Genomic DNA, 20,707 nt, shown 5'->3' with positions numbered 1-20,707 from the left:
CTATGTCTATTAATACTTTGTTTTTAGTCATTTCAGTCTTGTCCAACTCTTCATGACCCCATTTGTAATGGGGGTAATTTTCCATTTCCTTCTCTAGCTCATATTACAGATGAGAAAACTGGGGCCAACAGGGTTAAAGAAACTTGCCCAGGATTATATAGCTAGTAAGTGTCTGAAGCCAGATTTGAACTCAAGAAGATGAATCTTCCAGACTACAGACCTGGCACTTTATTCACTGTGCTATCTAGCTGTCCTATTAATATTTACCACAGTAGAAATTAAAACATTTGTTTTTATCACAATATTTTAAATATTTAGTAATTCATTTAAAAACAACAATAATAAACCCATAATGTGCTAACAAATAACATATTTTTGTGAAAAACTACAATTTTTTTAAAAAAGTATTGAGAAGAATGGTATTGTTTTACATATTCTGGCAATTTCTTTACTGTCTGGCATAATAGACAACAGTTGGAGTCTCTTATCTGTTTATTTTGGTCTAAGTACATGAAGAAAATCAGTAGTTGGAAAAGAAAGGAGCATTTTGATAAGCAAATAATGTATTAATGTTATTATGAAAATAATTTTGATCTTGCTGATCCTCTTAAAAAGGTTTCAGGATGCCCCAGGGATATGAAGACCAAATTTAAGAACTGAAGTAAGAATGCTTAGACTAAAGAAAAGAAGACTTAGGGGGTATATGAAATCTGTCTTCAAGTACATGAAGAGTGTTCATGTGGAAAATGGATTAGACTTATGATATTTTATTCCAATTCACCTTACTAACCTTTATGAATCCTATAGTCCAATCCAGCTGGACTACTGGCTATTCCCCAATTGCATCCTGCATTCTCTCCATACAAGCCATTCTCAATGCCTAGAACACATTCCCTAATGAAATCCTCTCTTCCATCAAGGCCCAGGTCAAGGGACACCTTTTCCCTGAAACTATCCCAACCTCCTCCAGTTGAAAGTGATCTCTTTTTTCTCTTCTCTTCTAGAAGAATTTTCCTAATGTCTCCTCTTTAACCCTTTCACATTTTTCCTTACATCATATTCATTTATATTCATGCTATTCTGAGCTAGGCCTGACTTGGCTTCTTGTAATGTAGGGAATGAAAGAAAACACTTTTGAATCACAGTTAACAATAAGAAATTTATAAAGAATAAAAATAGGCAACAAAGAAATAAAACTATCACACTTTGCAGATGATACAATAGTATATTTAGAGAAACCTAGAAAATCATTTAAAAAATTAGTTGAAGCAATAACAGCTTCAGCAAAGTTGCAAGATATAAAATACACAAATCATAAGTATTTTTATATACTGCCAAGAAAACCCATCAGGAGAAAATTGGAAGAGAAATTCCATTTAAAATAAATGTAGACAATTCAAAATACTTGGGATCCTACTGCTAAGACAAATCAAGAACTGCATGAACATGATCATAAAACACCTTTCACACAAATAAAGACAGATCTAAACCAGAGAGAAATAGTAATTGCTCATAAGTAAGCCAAGTCAATATAATAAAAATGACAATTCTACTTAAGTTAATTTACTTAGTCAGGGTCATACAAATCAAACTACCAAATAATTATATTATAGAGCTAGTAAAAAATAATAAAATTCACTGGGATGAATAAAAGGTCAAAAATATCAAGGAAATCAATGAAAAAATGTTAAGCAAGGTAGCATAGCAGTTCCATATTTCAAACTATATTAAAAACTGCTAATCATCAAAACAACAGTTACTGACTCAGGAATAGAGCTGTAGAACAGTAGAATGGATTAGGTACACAATGCACAGAAGCAAATGACCAAAGAAATCTAGTGTATGATAAACTCAAAGATCCAAGGTTTTAGGATAAGAACTCAACATTTGACAAAAATTAAGAAAACTAGAAAGCAGCGTGGCAGAAACTAGGCAAAGACCAACATTTGCACCATGTATCAAGATAAGGTAAAAATGAATAAATGATTTAAACATAAAGCATGATATCATAAGTAAATTAGGAGAGCATGGGAAAATGTACTTGTCTATGGATTAGGGAAAAGTTTATGACAAAACAAGAGATAGAGAGCATTATGAGATTTAAAATAGACAGTTTTAATTATATAACATTAAAAGATTTTGCACAAGCAAAACTAATTCAGCCAAAATTAGAAGGAAAGTAGAAAACAGAAAGGGGTTGTATTTTGTAGCAAGTTTATCAAAGAGTTCATTTCTCAAATATACAAGGAACTAACCCAAATTTATAAAAATAAATTTCCCAGTTGATAAATAGCCAAGGGAACAGGAACTTTTCAGAAGAAGAAATCAAAGCTATCAATAGTCACATGAAAAATGCTCTAAATTATTACTTATTAGAGAAATACAAATTAAGTCAGTTCTGAGATACCATTTCATACCTATCATGTTGACTAATATGACAGAAAAAGAAAATGACATGCTAGAAGGGATGTGGAAAAACTGGGATACTAATGCATCATTGGTGGAGTTGTGAAATAGTTCCACCCTTCTAGAGAATAATTTCGAACTTCTCCCAAAGGACTAGAAAAATATTCATACCCTCTGACCCATTACCACTATTAATTCTATATCCCAAAAATATCACAAAAGGGGAGGGTGGAGGCACCTACTTTTACAAAAATATTTATAGTAACTCTTTTTGTGGCAGCAAAGAATTAGAAGTTTAGGAAAGCCCATCAACTGGAAAATAAGCAAGTTGTAATATGATTGTGATGGAATACCACTGTACTATAAGAAAAGATGAACAGATGGTTTCAGAAAAACCTGGGAAGACATAAATAAACTAAAAGTAAAGTGAGTAAAAAAAGAAGAACATTATATCAATTAACAGCAATATTGTAAGGATGATCAACAGTGGAAGACATAACTATTCTGATCAAAACAATCATCCAAAACAATTCCAAAAGACCCATGATGAAAACTGCTATTCACCTCCAGAGAGAAAACTATGGAACTCTGAAAACTGAAGCACATTTTACTTTCTTTTATTGTTTGCTTTTGTTTTTACAAGATAATAGGTTAAGTGACTTGCCCAAGGTCACACAACTAAGTATTAAGTGTGTGAGGCCAACACATGAGGATTCAAATTCAGGTCCTCCTAACTCCAGGGCTGGTACTCTATCCACTGCACCATCTAGCTGCCTCAACATTTTTTTATTTTATTTTTATTGTTTTATTTTGCTTGTGTTTTCTTTTACAATGTGGCTAATATGGAAATATGTTTTACATGACCTCACATTTAGAATCAAAATCAAATTACTTGCCTTCTCAAGGAAGGGGGCAGGAAAGGAAGACAGGAAGAGAAACTGGAACTCAAAATATTAAAAATCTATTGTTAAAAATTTTTACCTGTAATTGGGAAAAATTTAATGAAATTAATTTTTTAAAAGATTTACTTAATCAATGCAGGGAAGGATATTCAACAATGATATGTCTTGAGGTCAATGAATTGATTCAGCTGAGTCCTTAGTCCCTTGAGTCTCAATATCTTTTAAGGAAATATGAGTTCAAGAAGGGAATGGAGAAGAAGAGATCTAGAATATTATTCTGAACATACATTACATCCTGCCTAAATGATGCATGGTAAAAAGGAAAGAGCACTAGACTTAGAAATTGGAGGATCTGAATTTGAGTCTTGCCTTTGTCCTTAGAGAAAGTACTTAATAATGACACTTGACTTCTGTGGACCTCAGTTTTCTCCCCCCAAAAATGGGGAAGGTTGGACTAGATGATCTCTAAAAATGTTCTTTTGAAAATAAGGGCTATGTAATTTTAAAAATCTCTGTCTATACTCAGTGCATAGCACATAGTACAAATTTAATTTGTATTTGTTTAATTGAATGGAAGAAGCTCAGTACAAGGAAAAACATCCTGACAACTAAGACTGGAATCCCAAAAACTGGAATGTGCTTCCTTTTGAAATAGTAAGACCTCTATCTCAATTGCTCAAGGATAAGTTTGATAACTACTACGTATTCCATTGTGATAAGGGATTCCCTTTCCTCTATAAATATAGGTTGGTCTTGATCTCTGAAGTACTTTCCAATTTCATGAATCATGGAAAATAAGGTTCTATAATTGTAGATTACTCTTTCCAGAATTGTCAAAAAAAAAAAAAAGGAGAGATGGGCCTAAATAAGTAGCAGGGTTTAGGGAAACTTTAAGACAAGACAGAAGTATATGTGTCAATAAAGAAAGCAAAGAGTAATGATAAATGCAATAGATATCGTAATTTAATGGGTAAGGTCCTAGAATAGATGGAAAAGTATGAGGTGAAAAGTGCAAACTTAGTCGGCAAAAATGTGGACCTCCTCATCCATCCTCAGAGAGCAAGACAGAGAATTGTGGAAGTGTGAAGGACAAAAGTTGAGGGAATAGATGAAGAATGGTATTGATTTTACCAGTAAAATAGGTGGCAGGATCACCTGTGGAGAAAATGCGGGGTTTGAGCATAGGTGAAAGCTTGAAACGAATAAAGGACATTTGAAATAGTTGCTATGGTGAATGGGAGAGAGAACTGTAAAAGATGAATAAAAAGATTGCCAGGCAGCAAGAAGATCCCTGTTGAAGATAGATATGTGAATATGTAATGGATCCCAGTCAACAGAACTCTGTGGTATCATCTAGTAGTATTTGGTGAGTTTAGGAGAAGTAGAAGATGAATGATCAGAATTTTTAAAGGAATGGAAATGGCAGAAGGGCATTCGGATGTGGGTGAGGAAGAATAGCAATGAAGTGGCTGACCATTAAATCAAGAATGTATAGGGAAGAAAGTGAAGTCACAATACAGTAATGAACTGGGAGGAAAAAGAGAAGACAGAATGGAATGAGAAAGGTTAAAAGAAAGGAAGAGATTAGGATTAGGTGCTCTAGCCCAGAGCTAGCTCTTACCAATCAAAATACAGATTTACTAGTAGAACTAAACAGAATTCAGCTACAATAAGAACCTCAAAACAGTCAAACTCCAACATATCTCTCTGGAAGAGGCCTAGATTAAATAATTCTATATCATAAAGTATAAAAAAAGAATATAAAGAGTTTAAATGAGTTTTCCCAAGAAGTAAGATCTATCTCCTGAATTATTCTGATTTTTATTTTATCTATTTCTAAATCCTGAACTTCACAGAAGGTTCATACCCCAAATCCCAGAACAATTTTAATGTCTATACATTTATGGTTCTGGAAATAGACTTGAAAAATGAATAAAAAAAGAGAACTAGAATTATATATTGTCTAATTGTTCTCAAATTGTTTTGTGTACATCCCTATTTGTCCAAATAAGGGCAACACTTTGTATACCACAGTACCTTGAGTAAGACATACAGTAGATACCTAATAAATATTTGTTGATTAGTTGATTGAAAATTATTATCCTATAGATGGCAGTGTGTTACTAAATAGTTCTGTACCTATGATAGACAGATTGGCATGTCTCCATCATTAAAATATTGTCTTGAAAATAAATATTATTTCATTCTTTGCACTTTTAACCACAGTACCTAAAACAATGCCTATCATATAGAAACTGCTTAACAAAATGCTTGATGACTGATAGATTGATGTCTGGCCAGCTAACTCATTTGCTAAGAATGTGATCCAAGTGATACTAGAGTGGTCAGTTGAGTCCCCTAGGAACAAACAAAACAGTTACACAGCCATATAACTTTACTCAGCTTTAACAAAAGTGTTCCTTCCATTAATTGAAAATAGAGGCAAAGAGTGGAGATGACTACAGAACACATAGTACCAATATGGAAAAAACTCAATATGCATTGGATTGTCAAAAAACCACAGAATTTTGAATTAGAAGGGATCTTGGAGATCATTTCAACCAGTAGTTTCCAATCTTTTTGAGTGTGAAGGTCCTTTCTTTACATAAAACCTTTGGAACTAATTAAAGATCAAAATTGCAATGCTTGATAATTCAGAGTTATGGCTCCCATGAAATAATTTAGTGGTCTTTCAGAGGTTAACAGGTTGGGAATGATCTGTTTTTGTCTATTTTTAAGTTGTTAAACTAAAGCCCAGTAAGATGACTTTGCTATGGTCACTCAGGTAGGAGAAGGGGGAAAGAAGGGAATAATAATTGATATAGCCCTTACTCTCTGCCAGTCAATATAGTAAGTACTTTACAAATATTATTTTATTTGATCCTCACAACCCTAGGGGGTAGGAGCTATGGTAATTTCATTTTACAGATGAAGAAACTGAGACAAAGAAAGATGAAGTGACAACTTAAAAAATATCTAAGGCTAAATTCGCACATCCAGTCTTGGCACTCTATGCACCAGCTGCCTCTGGTTTCAACCCTTGATCTTATGACTCTAAAACCCAGGAGCTAGAAGGTCTTCTTCACATTGAAGTTTATAAACTACTGTGTTAGACAGGAGTTAAACCAGAAAATTCCTATTTCAAATTTTCATTGTAGAGCTAAAAGGCAGCTGACATTTTAAAGAAGATGCACATATCTTGAATCCCCCCTTCCTCCAGTGGCAAAATCTAAATGCATTGTCTCTGGGAGAACTGAACAAACCCCAGTTTCAAAGTTAGTGTGCTCTATTGAATTATGCAGCTTTTTAAAATATGTTTCTGAGAAAATGGAATATTTTAGGCTACTTTTTTTAAAGCTAGTTTTAAAAGTTGTTTTAATTTTGTCTTTAAAAGACTTTAAAAGTGTATCCTGGGGCAACTTGTTGAAGGGAAGATGTTATTAATTTAACATATGTAAAATCTTCCCATATCAATGTGACTAATGAAATTGTATGTTCTTTTTAGATAATTTGTACTTAGGTGGACTAATTTCCAGATTATTTAATTAGCAGAAATTATCCATAAACACTCTCCTCCACATCTGCGGAGTGCAATATGCCCTCCCTAGTATATGGCAGGGACTGAATTTGAACCCATGAGAGCAAGATCAGCATTGACTTCATCCAATCACATTCCTTTTCAATGCAATCTTAGACTATATATTAACAGAAGTATGCTATGTTTATAATCCCACTATATTCTGGGGTGATTACAATTGTATTCAGATCCTGGTACTACATTTTCAGTAGGATATTGACAAAACTATGTGGTATACTGAGAGGAGAGAAATCAGGATGGTGAGAAGACTACTACATGTAAGAACTACTGCATGTAAGAATAGGTTTCAGGAGAATTGAGAGGACTATGTGTATGGAACACAGATATCAGACTTGATCAACTTATTTTATAACTTATTTTGCTTCTTTCTCTTTCTAGATATTCTTTATTACAAGATTAGGCTCTCTGGGTGATAAAAAGGATGGCATATATTGAGAAATGAAGACAATAAACAAAAGCTACTAATATATTTGAAAAGAAAATTAAGAAAAAACTGATAAGCAAAAAAAATTAAGAAAATATTTCAGGATGTTTAACCTGGAAAAACAGAAGAACTAGGAGGAAGAATTAGACTGATATCTTCAAGTATGAACAGAGTTGAAAAAAAGGAGTAAAGTTCTTTTGTTCTGTCCCAGATAGCAAAATGAAATATAATAGGTCAAAATCACAGAGAGGCAGATTTCAGTTTTATATAAGAAAAAGTTTTAATAATCCTGAACCAATTAAAGATAGTATGATGTCCTTTGAGAAGTTGTCCTTATCACTCTTAAGTCTTCAAGTGGAAACTAGATGACCACTTGTTATTGAAGCTGTAGAAGGGATTGAGCCACATGATCTCTGAGGTTCCAACTATATCAGAATTCTAGGAATAGCAGCTAGATGGTGCAATGGATAGAGTGCCAGGCCTAGATTCCTGAGTGCAAATCTGGCCTCAAGACATTTACCAGCTATGTGACCCTGAGCAAGTCACTTAACCCTGTTTGTCTGTTTCCTCATCTATAATATGAGCTGGAGAGGGAAATGGCAAACTACTCCAGTTATCATTGCTAACAAAACCCCAAATAGGAACACAAGAAGTCATACAAGACTGAAAAGAGTATACAGAATATATTAACATGACAAGTGTCTAATGACTAACTATATATATATATATATATATATATATATATATATATATTTATATAAAATATCCCCTTAGGAATTCAAAGGATATTATAGCTATGTCATATTAAGAAATAAATTATAAAGCTCTTAGAAGATGGGGGCTATGTCATATTTATTCTTGTATTTCCTGAACTGTCATTACTTAATTATTTAAACATTACTTAATGTTTATTAAATTTTATATAGAGAGAGCTATAGATAAATATAAATATATATAGATATGGATAATCACATATATATATATGTATATATATACCACTGTATATTAGGAACCAAAGGTCAAAACAAATCCATTTAAAAGCAGTCATTTTTACATTCTAGTTTTAAGTGAAAAAGATACCAATAGTTGGAACAAATATAATGAAGTAAAGAAATAATTAATTAAGTACTGTGCTGTGCTTCACAAAATTTTATCAATTGATCCTCACAACAACCCTGGAAGGTAGGTACTCAATTATCCTCATTTTATAGTTGAAGAAACAATGATTTACCCAGGGTCCCACATAAATACATGGTGTTTATGATAGTCCTTGAGTTCTTCCCCATGTGAAACATTCCCTCAGTCCATGATATGACTATTATATTCTACCAGGTTTGAAAACTTAGGTCAATCAGAAGATAAAGTGTGTCAGATCAGCTCTGAATTCAGTTCTTTCTGATTCTGGATCAGGATTTTTTCCACCGCACCATCTAACTGTCTTTGGAAGGCAAAGAACACATAAAGCAGGGACATAAACCAGAGAGCAGAGGTGGAATCCTACTTCAAAATGTCTGATAACTGGAGAAATAAGCCCAGAAGGTAAGTATTTGAGCTGACCCTAAGGCCAAGACAAGGACATAAAAGAGAGAAAAGAAACAAAATAAGAGAAGAAAAACATCAGTTGAAGAGAAAACAAGAAAACAGGAGAGCAAAAATGAGGCTGAAACAGCAAAAAGGAGAACAGGAGGGCACAAGGTAGAGCCATTGAGTGCTGAGCTGGCAGCAGCAGGAGGGGCAAGGGATTGCTGCTTAGGGGGGTAGTCAATAACTGGCCTCAGCACCAGCACTGCACCAAAGATGCCCTTTCAGCACCAGAGGGCTGGTGGGACCATTGTGCTCACAGCAGGCTTCATGATGAGCAATGGGCTACTCCGAAGGTGCAGTTTCAGGGGAGAAAGGGGCACAGAGATGGAATAGAAGCAGCAGGAGGAGAAAATTAAGTCAAGAGGTTCACACTGCAGCAGTCTGTACAAACCCACCTGCCCCCGGCCCTACAAACTCCAAGAGACTGTGCTCTGAGTCCTTTGACTTTCTTTCCTTAGGGCACAATAGGCTGCTTGCATCTCCCTGCTGCTCTGCTTAAGGAAATAATCAGCATTTGTTATTTATTATGTGTCTAGACCCCTCTTTGGAAGACTGCAGATTAGCCATTTGGATTAATGCTTTCCTCCCCCATTACAAAAGTCTATACAGAGCGAATTCCCAAAGCTAAGGCCTTGTGACACTGCAGACCTGACACAGTCAATTTACAACCTGTGCCTACCTACCATTATTTAGGGGGAAGTATGCATCCAATGCCCTGGCTCCCCCATAAACAGTAGGAGCTGCTAATGACTGTGTATTAATGATGCAAGCAATTAACACACATAATAAAAATGGTCAGTGGTACAGTCCACTGAGAGAATGATGTAAAGCTACCAGAGCTCTTAACAAAAGAAAAGATAATAGAAAGTGGGAGAAAAAGGAAAAATGAAGGAAAGGGGGTGAGGAGATATAAGGGAAATGGAGGGGAAGAAAAGGGAAGATATTTAGAGGAGGAGAGAGAAGAGGCAGAGTTGGAAAGAGGACAGAGGGGAAAGGGAGAAAAGGAGAGGGAGAGGAGGGGAGGAGAGGGAATGAGTCAGAGAGGAAAGAGGGAAGAAGAGGGAGAGGAGAAAGGAGATAAGAAAAGAGATAAGAGAAGAGAAAGAAAGAAAGGGTAAAAGCAGGAGAAGAGGAAGGGAGTCTGAAGAGAAGGAGAGAAGGGGCAAAGTGGAGAGGGAAAGAGTGGGTAAGAAGGAGGGAAAGGGAGATAGAGATAGACAGACAGAGAGAGAGTGAGAGAGAGAGAGAGAGAGAGAGAGAGAGAGAGAGAGAGAGAGAGAGAGAGAGATTTCAAGTGTTGAGGTTTTGTCAGTGTGCTGAAGGAGGGACCTCCAAAAACAACTAAACCTTTCAAAGGTTAAACAACTAGCCCATGGTCACAAAGATAGTGGCTAAGGTAGGATCTAAACCTAACTCTTCTTATTCCAAGTCTAGTGTTCTTTCAATTTTGCTTTACTGTCCCCACCCACCATTGTAAAGATAGAATAGACCTGGGTATCCTGAAGCTACAAGATTTTTTTTAATTATCATGAGAATGAAAAAGGGAAGGATAAAAAATAAAGGCAAGACCTCTAAGAAGATGGAGCTGAGGATAAGATTTTGAGATTGGACTATAGGAATTAGACCAAGGAAAGTTCTTGAAAACTGACTCAATTTTTCTTAGTAAAAAGAGAAGTCACCTGTTGAGGCAAGGAAGGGAACTTTCAGAATAAGGGGAAAAAAGAATTGAAAACAGAGAATTAAAATTTGCAAAAGTCTTTTCCCACAACTTTGTAAAGTAATGCAAGTTTTAGTATCCCTTTTTATAGGTAATAAGACTGAGATTCTGAAAGGCTACAAGATTTGCTTGGATTCTTGCTTCAATTCTCCCTTAGATTACTTCAATAATCATTTAAGAGTTCTTTTGGAATCTAACCTCTTCCCTCTCCAACTCATTCTCCAAATCACCTCTAATAAAATATCCCTAAAATGAAGATTTGATCATATCATTCCTCTACTCAAGAAACTTTAGTAATTCTTTTTTTGTATTGAGAATCAAATTTCACTTAGAACTTAAAGTCTTTCATAATGTGATTCAGCTCAAATGCCTCCTCCTTCAAGAAATGTTTTCTGATTTTCTAAATTACCAGTGTTCACCTCCCCAATCCAACACTGTGACTTTATTTTATATATCTCGTATATATTCTTATCTATGACTATTCAGTACCCTTCTAGTAGAATGTAAACTACTAGGAGACAGGGACTATCTCACTTTTATATTTATAACCATGGCACATAGTAGACACTTAACAAAATACTTGATTGATTGATCCATCTTTGGTCCCTCTCAATAAACATAGCAATGCTGAGATTACTCAAAAACAGTCTTTAAAACAATATATAGGGGTGGCTAGGTGGTGTGGTGGATAAAGCACTGGCCTTGGAGTCAGGAGTACCTGGGTTCAAATCTGGTCTCAGACACTTAATAATTACCTAGCTGTGTGACCTTGGGCAAGCCACTTAACCCCATTTGCCTTGCAAAAACCTAAAAAAAATGCTATTTATGAAAGAACTTGAGTTTTTGCCCACATGAAGTATTCTTTCAGTACATGACATATCTATTTTCTTCCATTTAGTTTGAAAACTTAGGTCAATCAAATTATCTCTTTGAAGAAATAGCTTCCTCATCATGGCAGGGAATGGGGGAGAAGAAGGGACAGGAAAAGGGTTGCAACCAGAGTGCAAGATAACGAATGAACTAAAGATATTAGAGCAAGAATCAAGATGTGATTTCTTACTAAGGCACATCCACCAAAGAAGAGGAAATGGTCTCATTTGAAAACAAGGGAAAGTTTTCACAGAGCCAACAAGCAAAAAGCTAATGTTAGAGAGAAAGAGAGAGAGAGAGAGAGGAAAAATACCAGTGCCCTTCTCAGATGTGAATGTGCAACATAGAGGGAAACAGGTGAAGGATTAAGGAAGATATTACTGTATTCTAATTAGACCTTGCAACTACTCAACCCTAAATACAGGGAGGAGCTGTGCTTCCTCACACAGTTAAGCAAAGCCAAACAAGAAACAGGAAAATAAAGAACCTGGGAAGAAAATAATTCTAAAATGATAGAAGGAAAAAAGAGAATCTTGGAAGGGAAAAAAATGTGAAAATGTGAAAAAAGACTGAAAAAAGTATTTGGGGCAGGATGGTTAGAAATAAGATCAAATTAATAAATAATTTCAAGGTGTTAATATAAATAAAGAGTCACACTATGGGAAGGAAAGAACCTGTGCCCCTGAAGAAAGATTCAGTCTTAGAATAAATTAGCATTCTCCTGATCCTGAACTAAACATTATTGTGGGATTAGGACACAGAAGCATCTCCCCAGAGAGAAAAGAGGCAGCAGCATTCTAAATATTCAGAAGGTGAGATGGGAGAGCAGAAGGAACTAGTAGGGAATACAGGGAAGGTCCTTCAGACTCTTTTGCATCAAAGACATGGCCCCCATGGCAAAAGAATTTTCATTCTCAGAAAGGAAGGAAGCAAAATGGAGAAAGGAGAGGTTCCCTGTCACTGTCACATAAAGAATTGTTTTCAGGTTCAGGAGAAACATACAAGTAGCTAATGGAAATGTTTAGCTTTGGGCATGTTAATTATTCCAGATCACATCCTAGCCTAAGAGATGAAAGCAGTCATCCTTTCTTAGAATATATTGTTGTATCCTGATTCTCAACTTGAAATTTAGCAACTGAAATGCATATGGAACAATTGTAAATACTAAGTAAAAGTGTCCGGGCTTGGGGGAGTGGAAGGTCCACAGGTAAAAGCTTTGTGCCTTTTAAAACTGTTGAATTGTATACTTTAGCATGGATTCATGAATACTTGGCAATGCTTCTGAAGTATTTTCTTATCTCTCAGGGAAGCAGTGTGGTCAGGTAAAAAGAGAACTGAATTTGAGGCATCTATGTGATGGTTAGCAAGTTATTTTATAATAATAGTAATAATATTAAGTAATACATATAATTCCTCCTATGCATTTCGCACTCTACAATTATCTCATTTGATCTTCATAACAATCCATTTTACAGTTGAGGAAACTGAGAAAAACAGAAGTTAAAAGACTTGCCCAGGATGTATATTCTTGACTCCAATCCTAGCACTCTATCCACTGTACTACCTTGTTATTGTTGACCAGTGGTCTCTGATGCTTATTTTCTTGGCAAGGATACTAGAGAGTTTAGCCATTTCCTCCTCCCGTGGATTAAGGAAAACACACTAAGTAACTTGCCCCAGGTCATAGAGTTAATAAGTGACTGAGGCCACATTTGAATTCAGGTCTTCTGGTTGCCCAATGCTTTATCTACTTAGCCATCTAACTGGCTTCTAGGCAATCAGAAGTTAAATGATCTGCCCAAGATCACATAGCTACTAAGTATCTAAGGCTACATTTGAATTCAGGTCTTCCTGACTCTGGGAGGCTCAGTGGTCTATCCACTAGGCCATCTAATTTCCCCTTACTGCACCACCTAGCTTCCCTTAAATCACTGGACTTCAATTTTCTTATCTATGAAGTTAAAGCATTGCATTAGATCACCTGTAAAATACTTTCTAGTATTAAATTTATGACCATATGATTTATAAGCAACAACACCTACAAAATGACTTAGTGAGATTCTTCTTAATTCTAGGTTATAAATAGAAAGAGGCAACCAGCTTAAGATATCAAGGATCCCTACTACCAACTCTGAGGCTTCATTTGTTAGTAGTTAGAATCTTTGAATAACCAAATCATAGCTTGGAGATTGGTCGAGCAGAAGAAGAAAAGGGGGATAGAAGTCCTTTAGAAGTTTCTTTAGGTCTATTGAACACTGCTTTCAAAAGGACATGGATGAACAGATAATGTTTGTAAGCTGAGCACACATACAAAATAGCCTGAAGACTAGAGCACTAGATCCAGGGCAAAGGGCTCCTGCAGCAGAATTCTGACCCGGAAAACAAAGCCAGAGTCAATGCACAGAACAATCAATCAAAGGCACTTTCTTATAGCTCATGATGGCCAAATAGTAAAATTCAATATTCAGTTGGAATAGACACACCCAAAGGCTGTGGGACCAAATTCACCACTGGCTGTGGGCAAGTCAAAACTTGGTTCTACAGAAACAAGTGGTAGATTTCCTTGATCTGAGGAACAGTCACAGCAGGACTGACATTTGATGTTGGGCTAGTTAAGCACCCCTCCTATTTCTTCCTTTAACCACTTCTTTTCCCTCCCTCTGGGCACAGTGATAGAAATGGGGCCTGTCATACAGCTCATGCTGAGCTGCTGTGGAGTCCTAGAACTGAGCTCAGCAACAGAGAGGGCTAAAAAGCTCTACTCAAAAATCTAGGGTCCCCCGTGACAAAGAACAAATCAATTGAGAATTACTAGGACTGGGGAAGGTTAGAGGAGGAGAGGAAAAAGAGAAGTCTGAGGAAAACAAGAAGGAAAAGAAAGGGAGGGGAGGTGGGAGAGAAAGAAAAGGGAAGAAGGGGAGTGGACTAGAGACAGAGACAGAGAGACAGAGACAGAGAGAGACAGAAACAGAGATAGAGACAGAGACAGAGAGGGGGAGAGAGACAGAGAGACACAAAGAGACAGAGACAGAAACAGACAGAGACAGAGAGACAGAGAGACAGAGACAGAGACAGTTATTCTTGGCTCTTTATCTATTCCTATCCCTACCTGCATCCCTATTTCATACCACTCTCAAACAAATAAATCAAAAGCAATGACTAGAAAGATACTCACGTCTATGGTTTTCATTTCTGTGCACAGGGGGGGACCGTGTCTCTTGTTCTCGGGCTTCATCCCCTTCTTCACTGGCTAGATGTGTGTGAGCATAATGATAGCTGAGTCCTGGTCGGTTCTTGTAACGCTTGCCACAGACTAGGGGGAAGACAAGAAAAGGAAGGAGGTGAAGAGGATGATAGGTCAGCATCTTCCACAACTACTCTTTTCATTCTCCAAGATATAACACTATTTAAATGTAGAAGGCCCCAAGGTTTCTCTTGAAAATATATTCCATTTGAAGCAATGATTTATCAAAGCTTTACATGGTACTCATTTTCCACATGCAATCCCATCATATTCCTTTCCCTCTCCTCCCCAAAAAAGCCCCTCTAACCTCCAAAGTGGTAAGCTGTAATACTGAGATACCCTTGATGGATACTTAAGATACAACCTAGACCCCTACCACCTAAAGATCTCCAAGCATTTTTTTCTAACAATTGCTTTTATTAGCACCACTTTTCAAAAGGAAAAGGCAAGTATGATAATCAATACAGGCAAATCTAAAAGGGAAAGGCAGAGAGTGAGAGGATAAAAGGAAGAAACTCTTCCTAGTGGTTGCTCAGTAGAGAGTCATTCATTTTATTAAGGGAGCAGAAGTCTGCTAACATATGGAAAGACAAACTCCCCCACAGGGCCCCACCATGAGTTTTGTACTAAGGTTGGAAGACCAGGGACTAATTTCATGTTTGGGGGGCAATGTCTCCAAAGTTGGAGCCATGTGCCATGTTTTGTCACATCAAACTCATTCAGGAAATATCTACACTACCACCCTCAGAAACACATCTCTTGCCCATCTACAGCAATACAAAGTCATTGCGCCTATACCAAAGAATTTTGGTTATAAGCTACCATTTCCACAAGGCTCTTAGACAATGGTAGTCCAGCAAAGCTTGCCATTGCCATGAACTCAGATATTCCTGGATATCAACAATTATTTTGTACTTTGGAACCTGCCCTTGACATTGGTAATTAGACTTTAGGGAAATCAGATCCCTGTCTGAAATTAAGGGAGGTGACTTGGCACACATCTTAATTCCTTGTGATCAGAAGGGACTTTGAGAAAAAAAAATTTGAAATGTTCACTATCTGTACATGGGTAGATTGAGCTTGTTCAGAAGGAAGAGGGGGTGGGAGAGAAGGAAAAAGAAAACAAGAATTTATTAATCACCTAGGGTGATTATCACAGACTCTGTAATAAGCACTTTACAAATATGATTTCATTTAATTCCTACAACAGTTCTAGGAGATAAGTGCTATTATTATTATTATTATTATCTTCATTTTACATTTGAGGAAATTGAGGCAAACAGAGATTAAGTAACTTTTCTAGGGTTTCACATGTATCATGGCAATCAAACATGGTGCCATTCAATAAAAATCAATTAATAACAAATGATCATCACATGCAAAGAGATTTATAATTACAAAGCTCTCTCTATATATATTAGTCATTTGGACCCCACAACCATCCTGTGAAGTATTATTACCTCCATTTTCCAGGATATACCTTGGGAAGTGGTAGATTGAGGACTTGACCCCAAGCTTCAGACTCTAAGTCCTTTGGTCTTTCTATTCTACCATGCTGCTTCTACTGGCATTCCTGTGGGGTAGGTGCTTTTTTTAGTATTCTTTTTTATAGAGGAAGAAATTGAGGTTGAAAGAAGTTAAATGATTTGCTGATATGATCACACAGCTAGTAAGTGTCTGAGGATGGATGTGAACTCAGTTCTTGTAGTGTGGCATAGTATATATAGAGTGCTGGACTGAAGTCAAAAGACCTACCCTAGAATACTTACTAGTTAAGTAACCATCAGCAAGCCACTCAGGCAACTCTAAGATTATAAATTATAGATAAGCTGCAATTTGTATAAGTGACGGGAGTTTCCCTAGTGACAAAAATCATAAATTCTTGACATATAATTGATTTAATACTTCTATAGTATTATTTTACTTTCATCAAATAAAATTATTTACACATCTCCAGATGCTTTACCTAAATCCTCCAGAATAACTCTTAAATCAAAAGATCCCATTGGAACAAATAATTAAGAGAAAAATTCTGATATTTCCTTCGCAGAAGTTAGGGGGAGAGTAAGTGGAAGAAGAATAAAATCATAGACTTAGAGATGGAAGGGATTTTACAGACCATTGAGTCTATAAATTTTATAAATAAAGAAACTGAGTCAGAGAGGTTAAGCAACTTGCCCACAGTGCATGAGATGGGATATGAACCCAGCATTTCCTGGTCCCATGTCAAACACTCTTAAGAAGGAGAGTATGTGACATCAGGCACAATCCTTCTTAACATGTGGGTAATAATTTAATAATTAAATTGTCTGATGTAGAATCAGAGTAAAACTCAAGTCTGAGACATAAAAAATTCCACATCCCCAACCTTCAATTAAATAATCTCTTTCCATCAACTGGTGCTTTGCCCTAGGCACCTTTAGAATCATCATTTCTACAAAACCCAGTTGTAGAAGGAATGCAATCCAACAAAGAAAGTTAATGATTAAGTGGTTACTATCTACAATGTACAGTGTCAGAGCACTGAGGTGCTGTCCTAGGTGCTGAGGTTCAGAGGGAGAAGCAAATTCTGTCACGATCTACAATTTTCATCATCTTTCCAATTTTGGAAAATGTGCACCTGGATCCTTTGTCCCTGGCTCAGAGCAAGCAGAGAATGAGGACACAGATTACAAGGGCAATCAAGCCCTCCTCTCCTCTCCTTCCCTCCAGAATGAATCCCTTGGAGAACAGAAACATTTTTGCCCCCTTCCAAGACCAATATGAGTCTCAATACAGTACATATTATGTACATCCTTCTCTTTTAGCAAAGGGGAATTTTTTTCACCTATTCCTTCTTGCCTTGAGGAGGAAAGGCATCTGGGAGCAATTTAAGCAAAAGAACTTGATCCCAGCAGAGAACAGAATTTTGAATGCACAGTGAGAGAAGAAGCTCTCGTATTCCTACTTTCCTATGTTGTCTATGACAGTGACTCTGCCCAGTTTCCTTAAGAGGAGCATGGAACGCATGGGTGGATACGTGTTAGGTTTTTTTAAGGCAAGAAAACAAAAAGAATCACCAAAAGTATTTAGAGAATAAGAGTTGACAGTTATACACCTTAATAGAGGAGTCACAAATCTTGAATTCATTTGCAAATCTGCTCCTATAGCACCTTGTTACTCTGAATAACCTACTTCTCTCTGGATCTTAATATCCTTTTTTGTAAAATGGACATAATACTTGTCATTAGCTGCTTTTTATGACATACTAATAAGGACCTAGATGTTGTTGATGAAATTGGAAAGGGTTATCCAATTTATGAAGGAAATCAAGAATTCTACAGCCACATATGGAAGAGGAAGTCATTTTGATCAGTGTTCAACATTCTCTCATCAAATTGGCAAGTGCTACATATATACAAAAATAACAGATTCCTAGAATTGGAAAGACCCTTAAAGGTCATCAAGTCCAAGCTCTTACTAAATGCAAAAATTCTCCCTTTAACATACTTAGCAGATGGTCATCCAGTCTCTATTTGAACATGCCAAAGGAGCTGGAGAACAAGAGGCAGAGGGGAAGATTACATATGCCAATTGTCCTCCAGACATATGGATAGATTTATTTGCATCAGTCCTACATATTTAAATAACAAGAAAGCAATCATTAGAGGAAGATGGATTCTGTACTGTTGAAAATCACATGACTGCAATTATTCAAAATGTATAGCAGTTAAACTTAAAGTAATGTGCATATTGAGAACAAATAAAAATGAACCCCAGAGAGTGGAATCCTGATTTTCAATACAGACAATTCACAATACACAAATTCAACTTTACATAAAGAATTCAAAAAGAAATCTACATTCCCCTAAAACACCTATGTTAAATTTACTGTACAATACTGTGTGCTGTTTCTCATCTGTCTCTGTCTCTGTCTCTGTCTCTGTCTCTCTCTCTCTCTCTCTCTCTCTCTCTCTCTCTCTCTCTCTGCTGCTGCTGCTGCTGTCTCTCAGTTTGTGGCCTTCCACCCGTCCATCAAAAAAAATAAAAATAAAAACCTCCAAGTGAAAGCAAAAGAACAGAAGCACTGAGAAACCACTAAGAAACTACAACAGCCTCTTCCCAATCAAGGACTTGGCTTGAGATCTACAGAGCTGAGAGAGGAAACCTTTGCCCTGTTCTTAGCATCCACCACCCACCATATCACCAATACCACCACAGTTCAGCCCTCAGTGTCTTCCCTCAGACAATACTTGAATACTGGAGATTTTCTCTACCCCAAGTATTCCTTCTCATGCTCTCAGTTCTCTATCCCTGACCCCTACATTTTCTTAAACTATGTGCTCCCTCTTCCAAATGTAATTGGACCCTTTCTTGCCTCTCTCCCTTGTTCCCTGCCTTCCCCAAGTCCCTAGACAAATTTATATTGCATAGAAATCACTTTCTGAGTTGTAGAGGTCTGCCAAATGGCACATTTACATAGTGAGAACTGTCTTTTAGGGACAGTTTAGCTCAAACAAGAAGATGGCATCCTGGACCTTCTATAATCCTATCATATACTGTAAATCAAATAGTGTTGAATATAGAAGACATGATATTCAATACAAAAGAAAAAAATATGCTTGAAACTACCAAACCATCTATCAACAAGCGTTTAATGAATTCACTTAGCTAAGTTCCATAGAAATAGAAAAAAAAGTGCCTACCCTCAAGGATCTCACATTCTATGGGGGGAGGAGAGACATTCTGTGTAAACAAAACAAAAACAAAGTGCTTTTCTGTTGTTTTTGAGGATCATGAAATGTCTTGTGAAGGACATGATACTTTATCCAACTTTTGAAGGTAACCAACAGTTCTACAATATGAGTAAAAGGCAAGGAAGGGGACAATCTAGTTCTATAAGATAATGCAATGACACTGAAATGAGTCATGAGATATGCTATATAAAAGACAGCAAGAAGAAAATTTTCACTAGACCAAAAGAGTGTGCAAGTAGGAAAGTAGAAGTGGTAGGAAATTAATGGAGTTTATTGAGGAGAGGAGTGATAATCAAATCTTGTTTTAGAAATGTCATTTTGACAGCCTTGTAATGAATAGATTAGAGAAGACAGAGACATGAGGCATAAAACTAATAACAGGGTATTACAATTACCCAGGCAAGAAATAATGAGGGCTTGGCCAAGTGAGTAGAGAGAAGGAGAAAAATATGAGAAGTAAGATGTGAGATGATAAATTTAAGGCTGGAGGGTATTTTATGGGAAATTTTGTCCAATTCCTAGTGAGGCACAGAAAAGTGATGATTTACCCAGATCACATAGCTCATAAGTATCTGAGGTGATATTTGAACCCAAATTCCCCTCTTCCAAATCTGGTACTCTATCCACTATTCTATGCTGCTTCTCAAAGATGTTTCAGAGGTAGAATTAATTAGATTGACAACTGATTGAATAGTTGAGGTGAGGAAGAATCAGGAAACTTGAATGAAACTATTCTTTTAATAACATGTCCTAGAAGTTCAGTAGGAATCCAAGTAAGTTCAAGTCTATTGCTTGAAGGATTTATCTTCCTTTTTGAAAATCAGGGTCCCCAGCATAAGTGCCTCTCCTGTTCTCCACAATTTTCCAGACATCACTCTCAGTAGCAACTATATCTACAAGGTTTTTTTTTTCTGTGCCCTCAGAAAAGTCCCCCAAGTCTTGGGACTTAAACTTAAGGGCCAAATTTGTTGTTGTTAATCAATTAATTCAATTTATGACTTTTTTTTCTTGTCAAAGACACTAGGCTGATTTGCCATTTCTTTCTCCACTCATTTTACAGGTGAAGAAACTGAGACAAATAGGATTAAGTGATCTGACCAGTAAGTGTCTGAGGTCAGATTTGAACTCAGGAAGATTTTTCTAACACTAGGTCCAGCACTCTATACTACTTAAACCACCAAATTGCCCTACTAAGTACATATAACTTTTATCTATTTCATATCCTA

At 36.4% G+C, this 20,707-nt stretch overlaps 1 protein-coding gene across 2 annotated transcripts in view; it reads right to left on the bottom strand.

Annotated features, from left to right (window-relative positions):
* Nucleotides 1–20,707, bottom strand: part of LOC141522389 (zinc finger protein DPF3-like) — a 547,867-nt gene that overhangs the window by 239,185 nt on the left and 287,975 nt on the right. For both annotated transcript variants that reach the window (XR_012478204.1, XM_074235798.1), the window contains exon 7: nt 14,677–14,814. Coding sequence is in view for 1 of the 2 variants with exons in the window: in XM_074235798.1 (XP_074091899.1) it covers nt 14,677–14,814 (138 nt within the window). In the remaining variant the exon portion in view is untranslated. The remainder of the gene's footprint in view (nt 1–14,676; nt 14,815–20,707) is intronic.

Source organism: Macrotis lagotis, chromosome 4, assembly GCF_037893015.1.
Source record: "Macrotis lagotis isolate mMagLag1 chromosome 4, bilby.v1.9.chrom.fasta, whole genome shotgun sequence".
Classification (NCBI taxonomy): Eukaryota; Metazoa; Chordata; class Mammalia; order Peramelemorphia; family Peramelidae; genus Macrotis; species Macrotis lagotis.
Note: the sequence above shows the minus strand (reverse complement) of the source record. Positions and strands in the feature narration are given on the sequence as shown.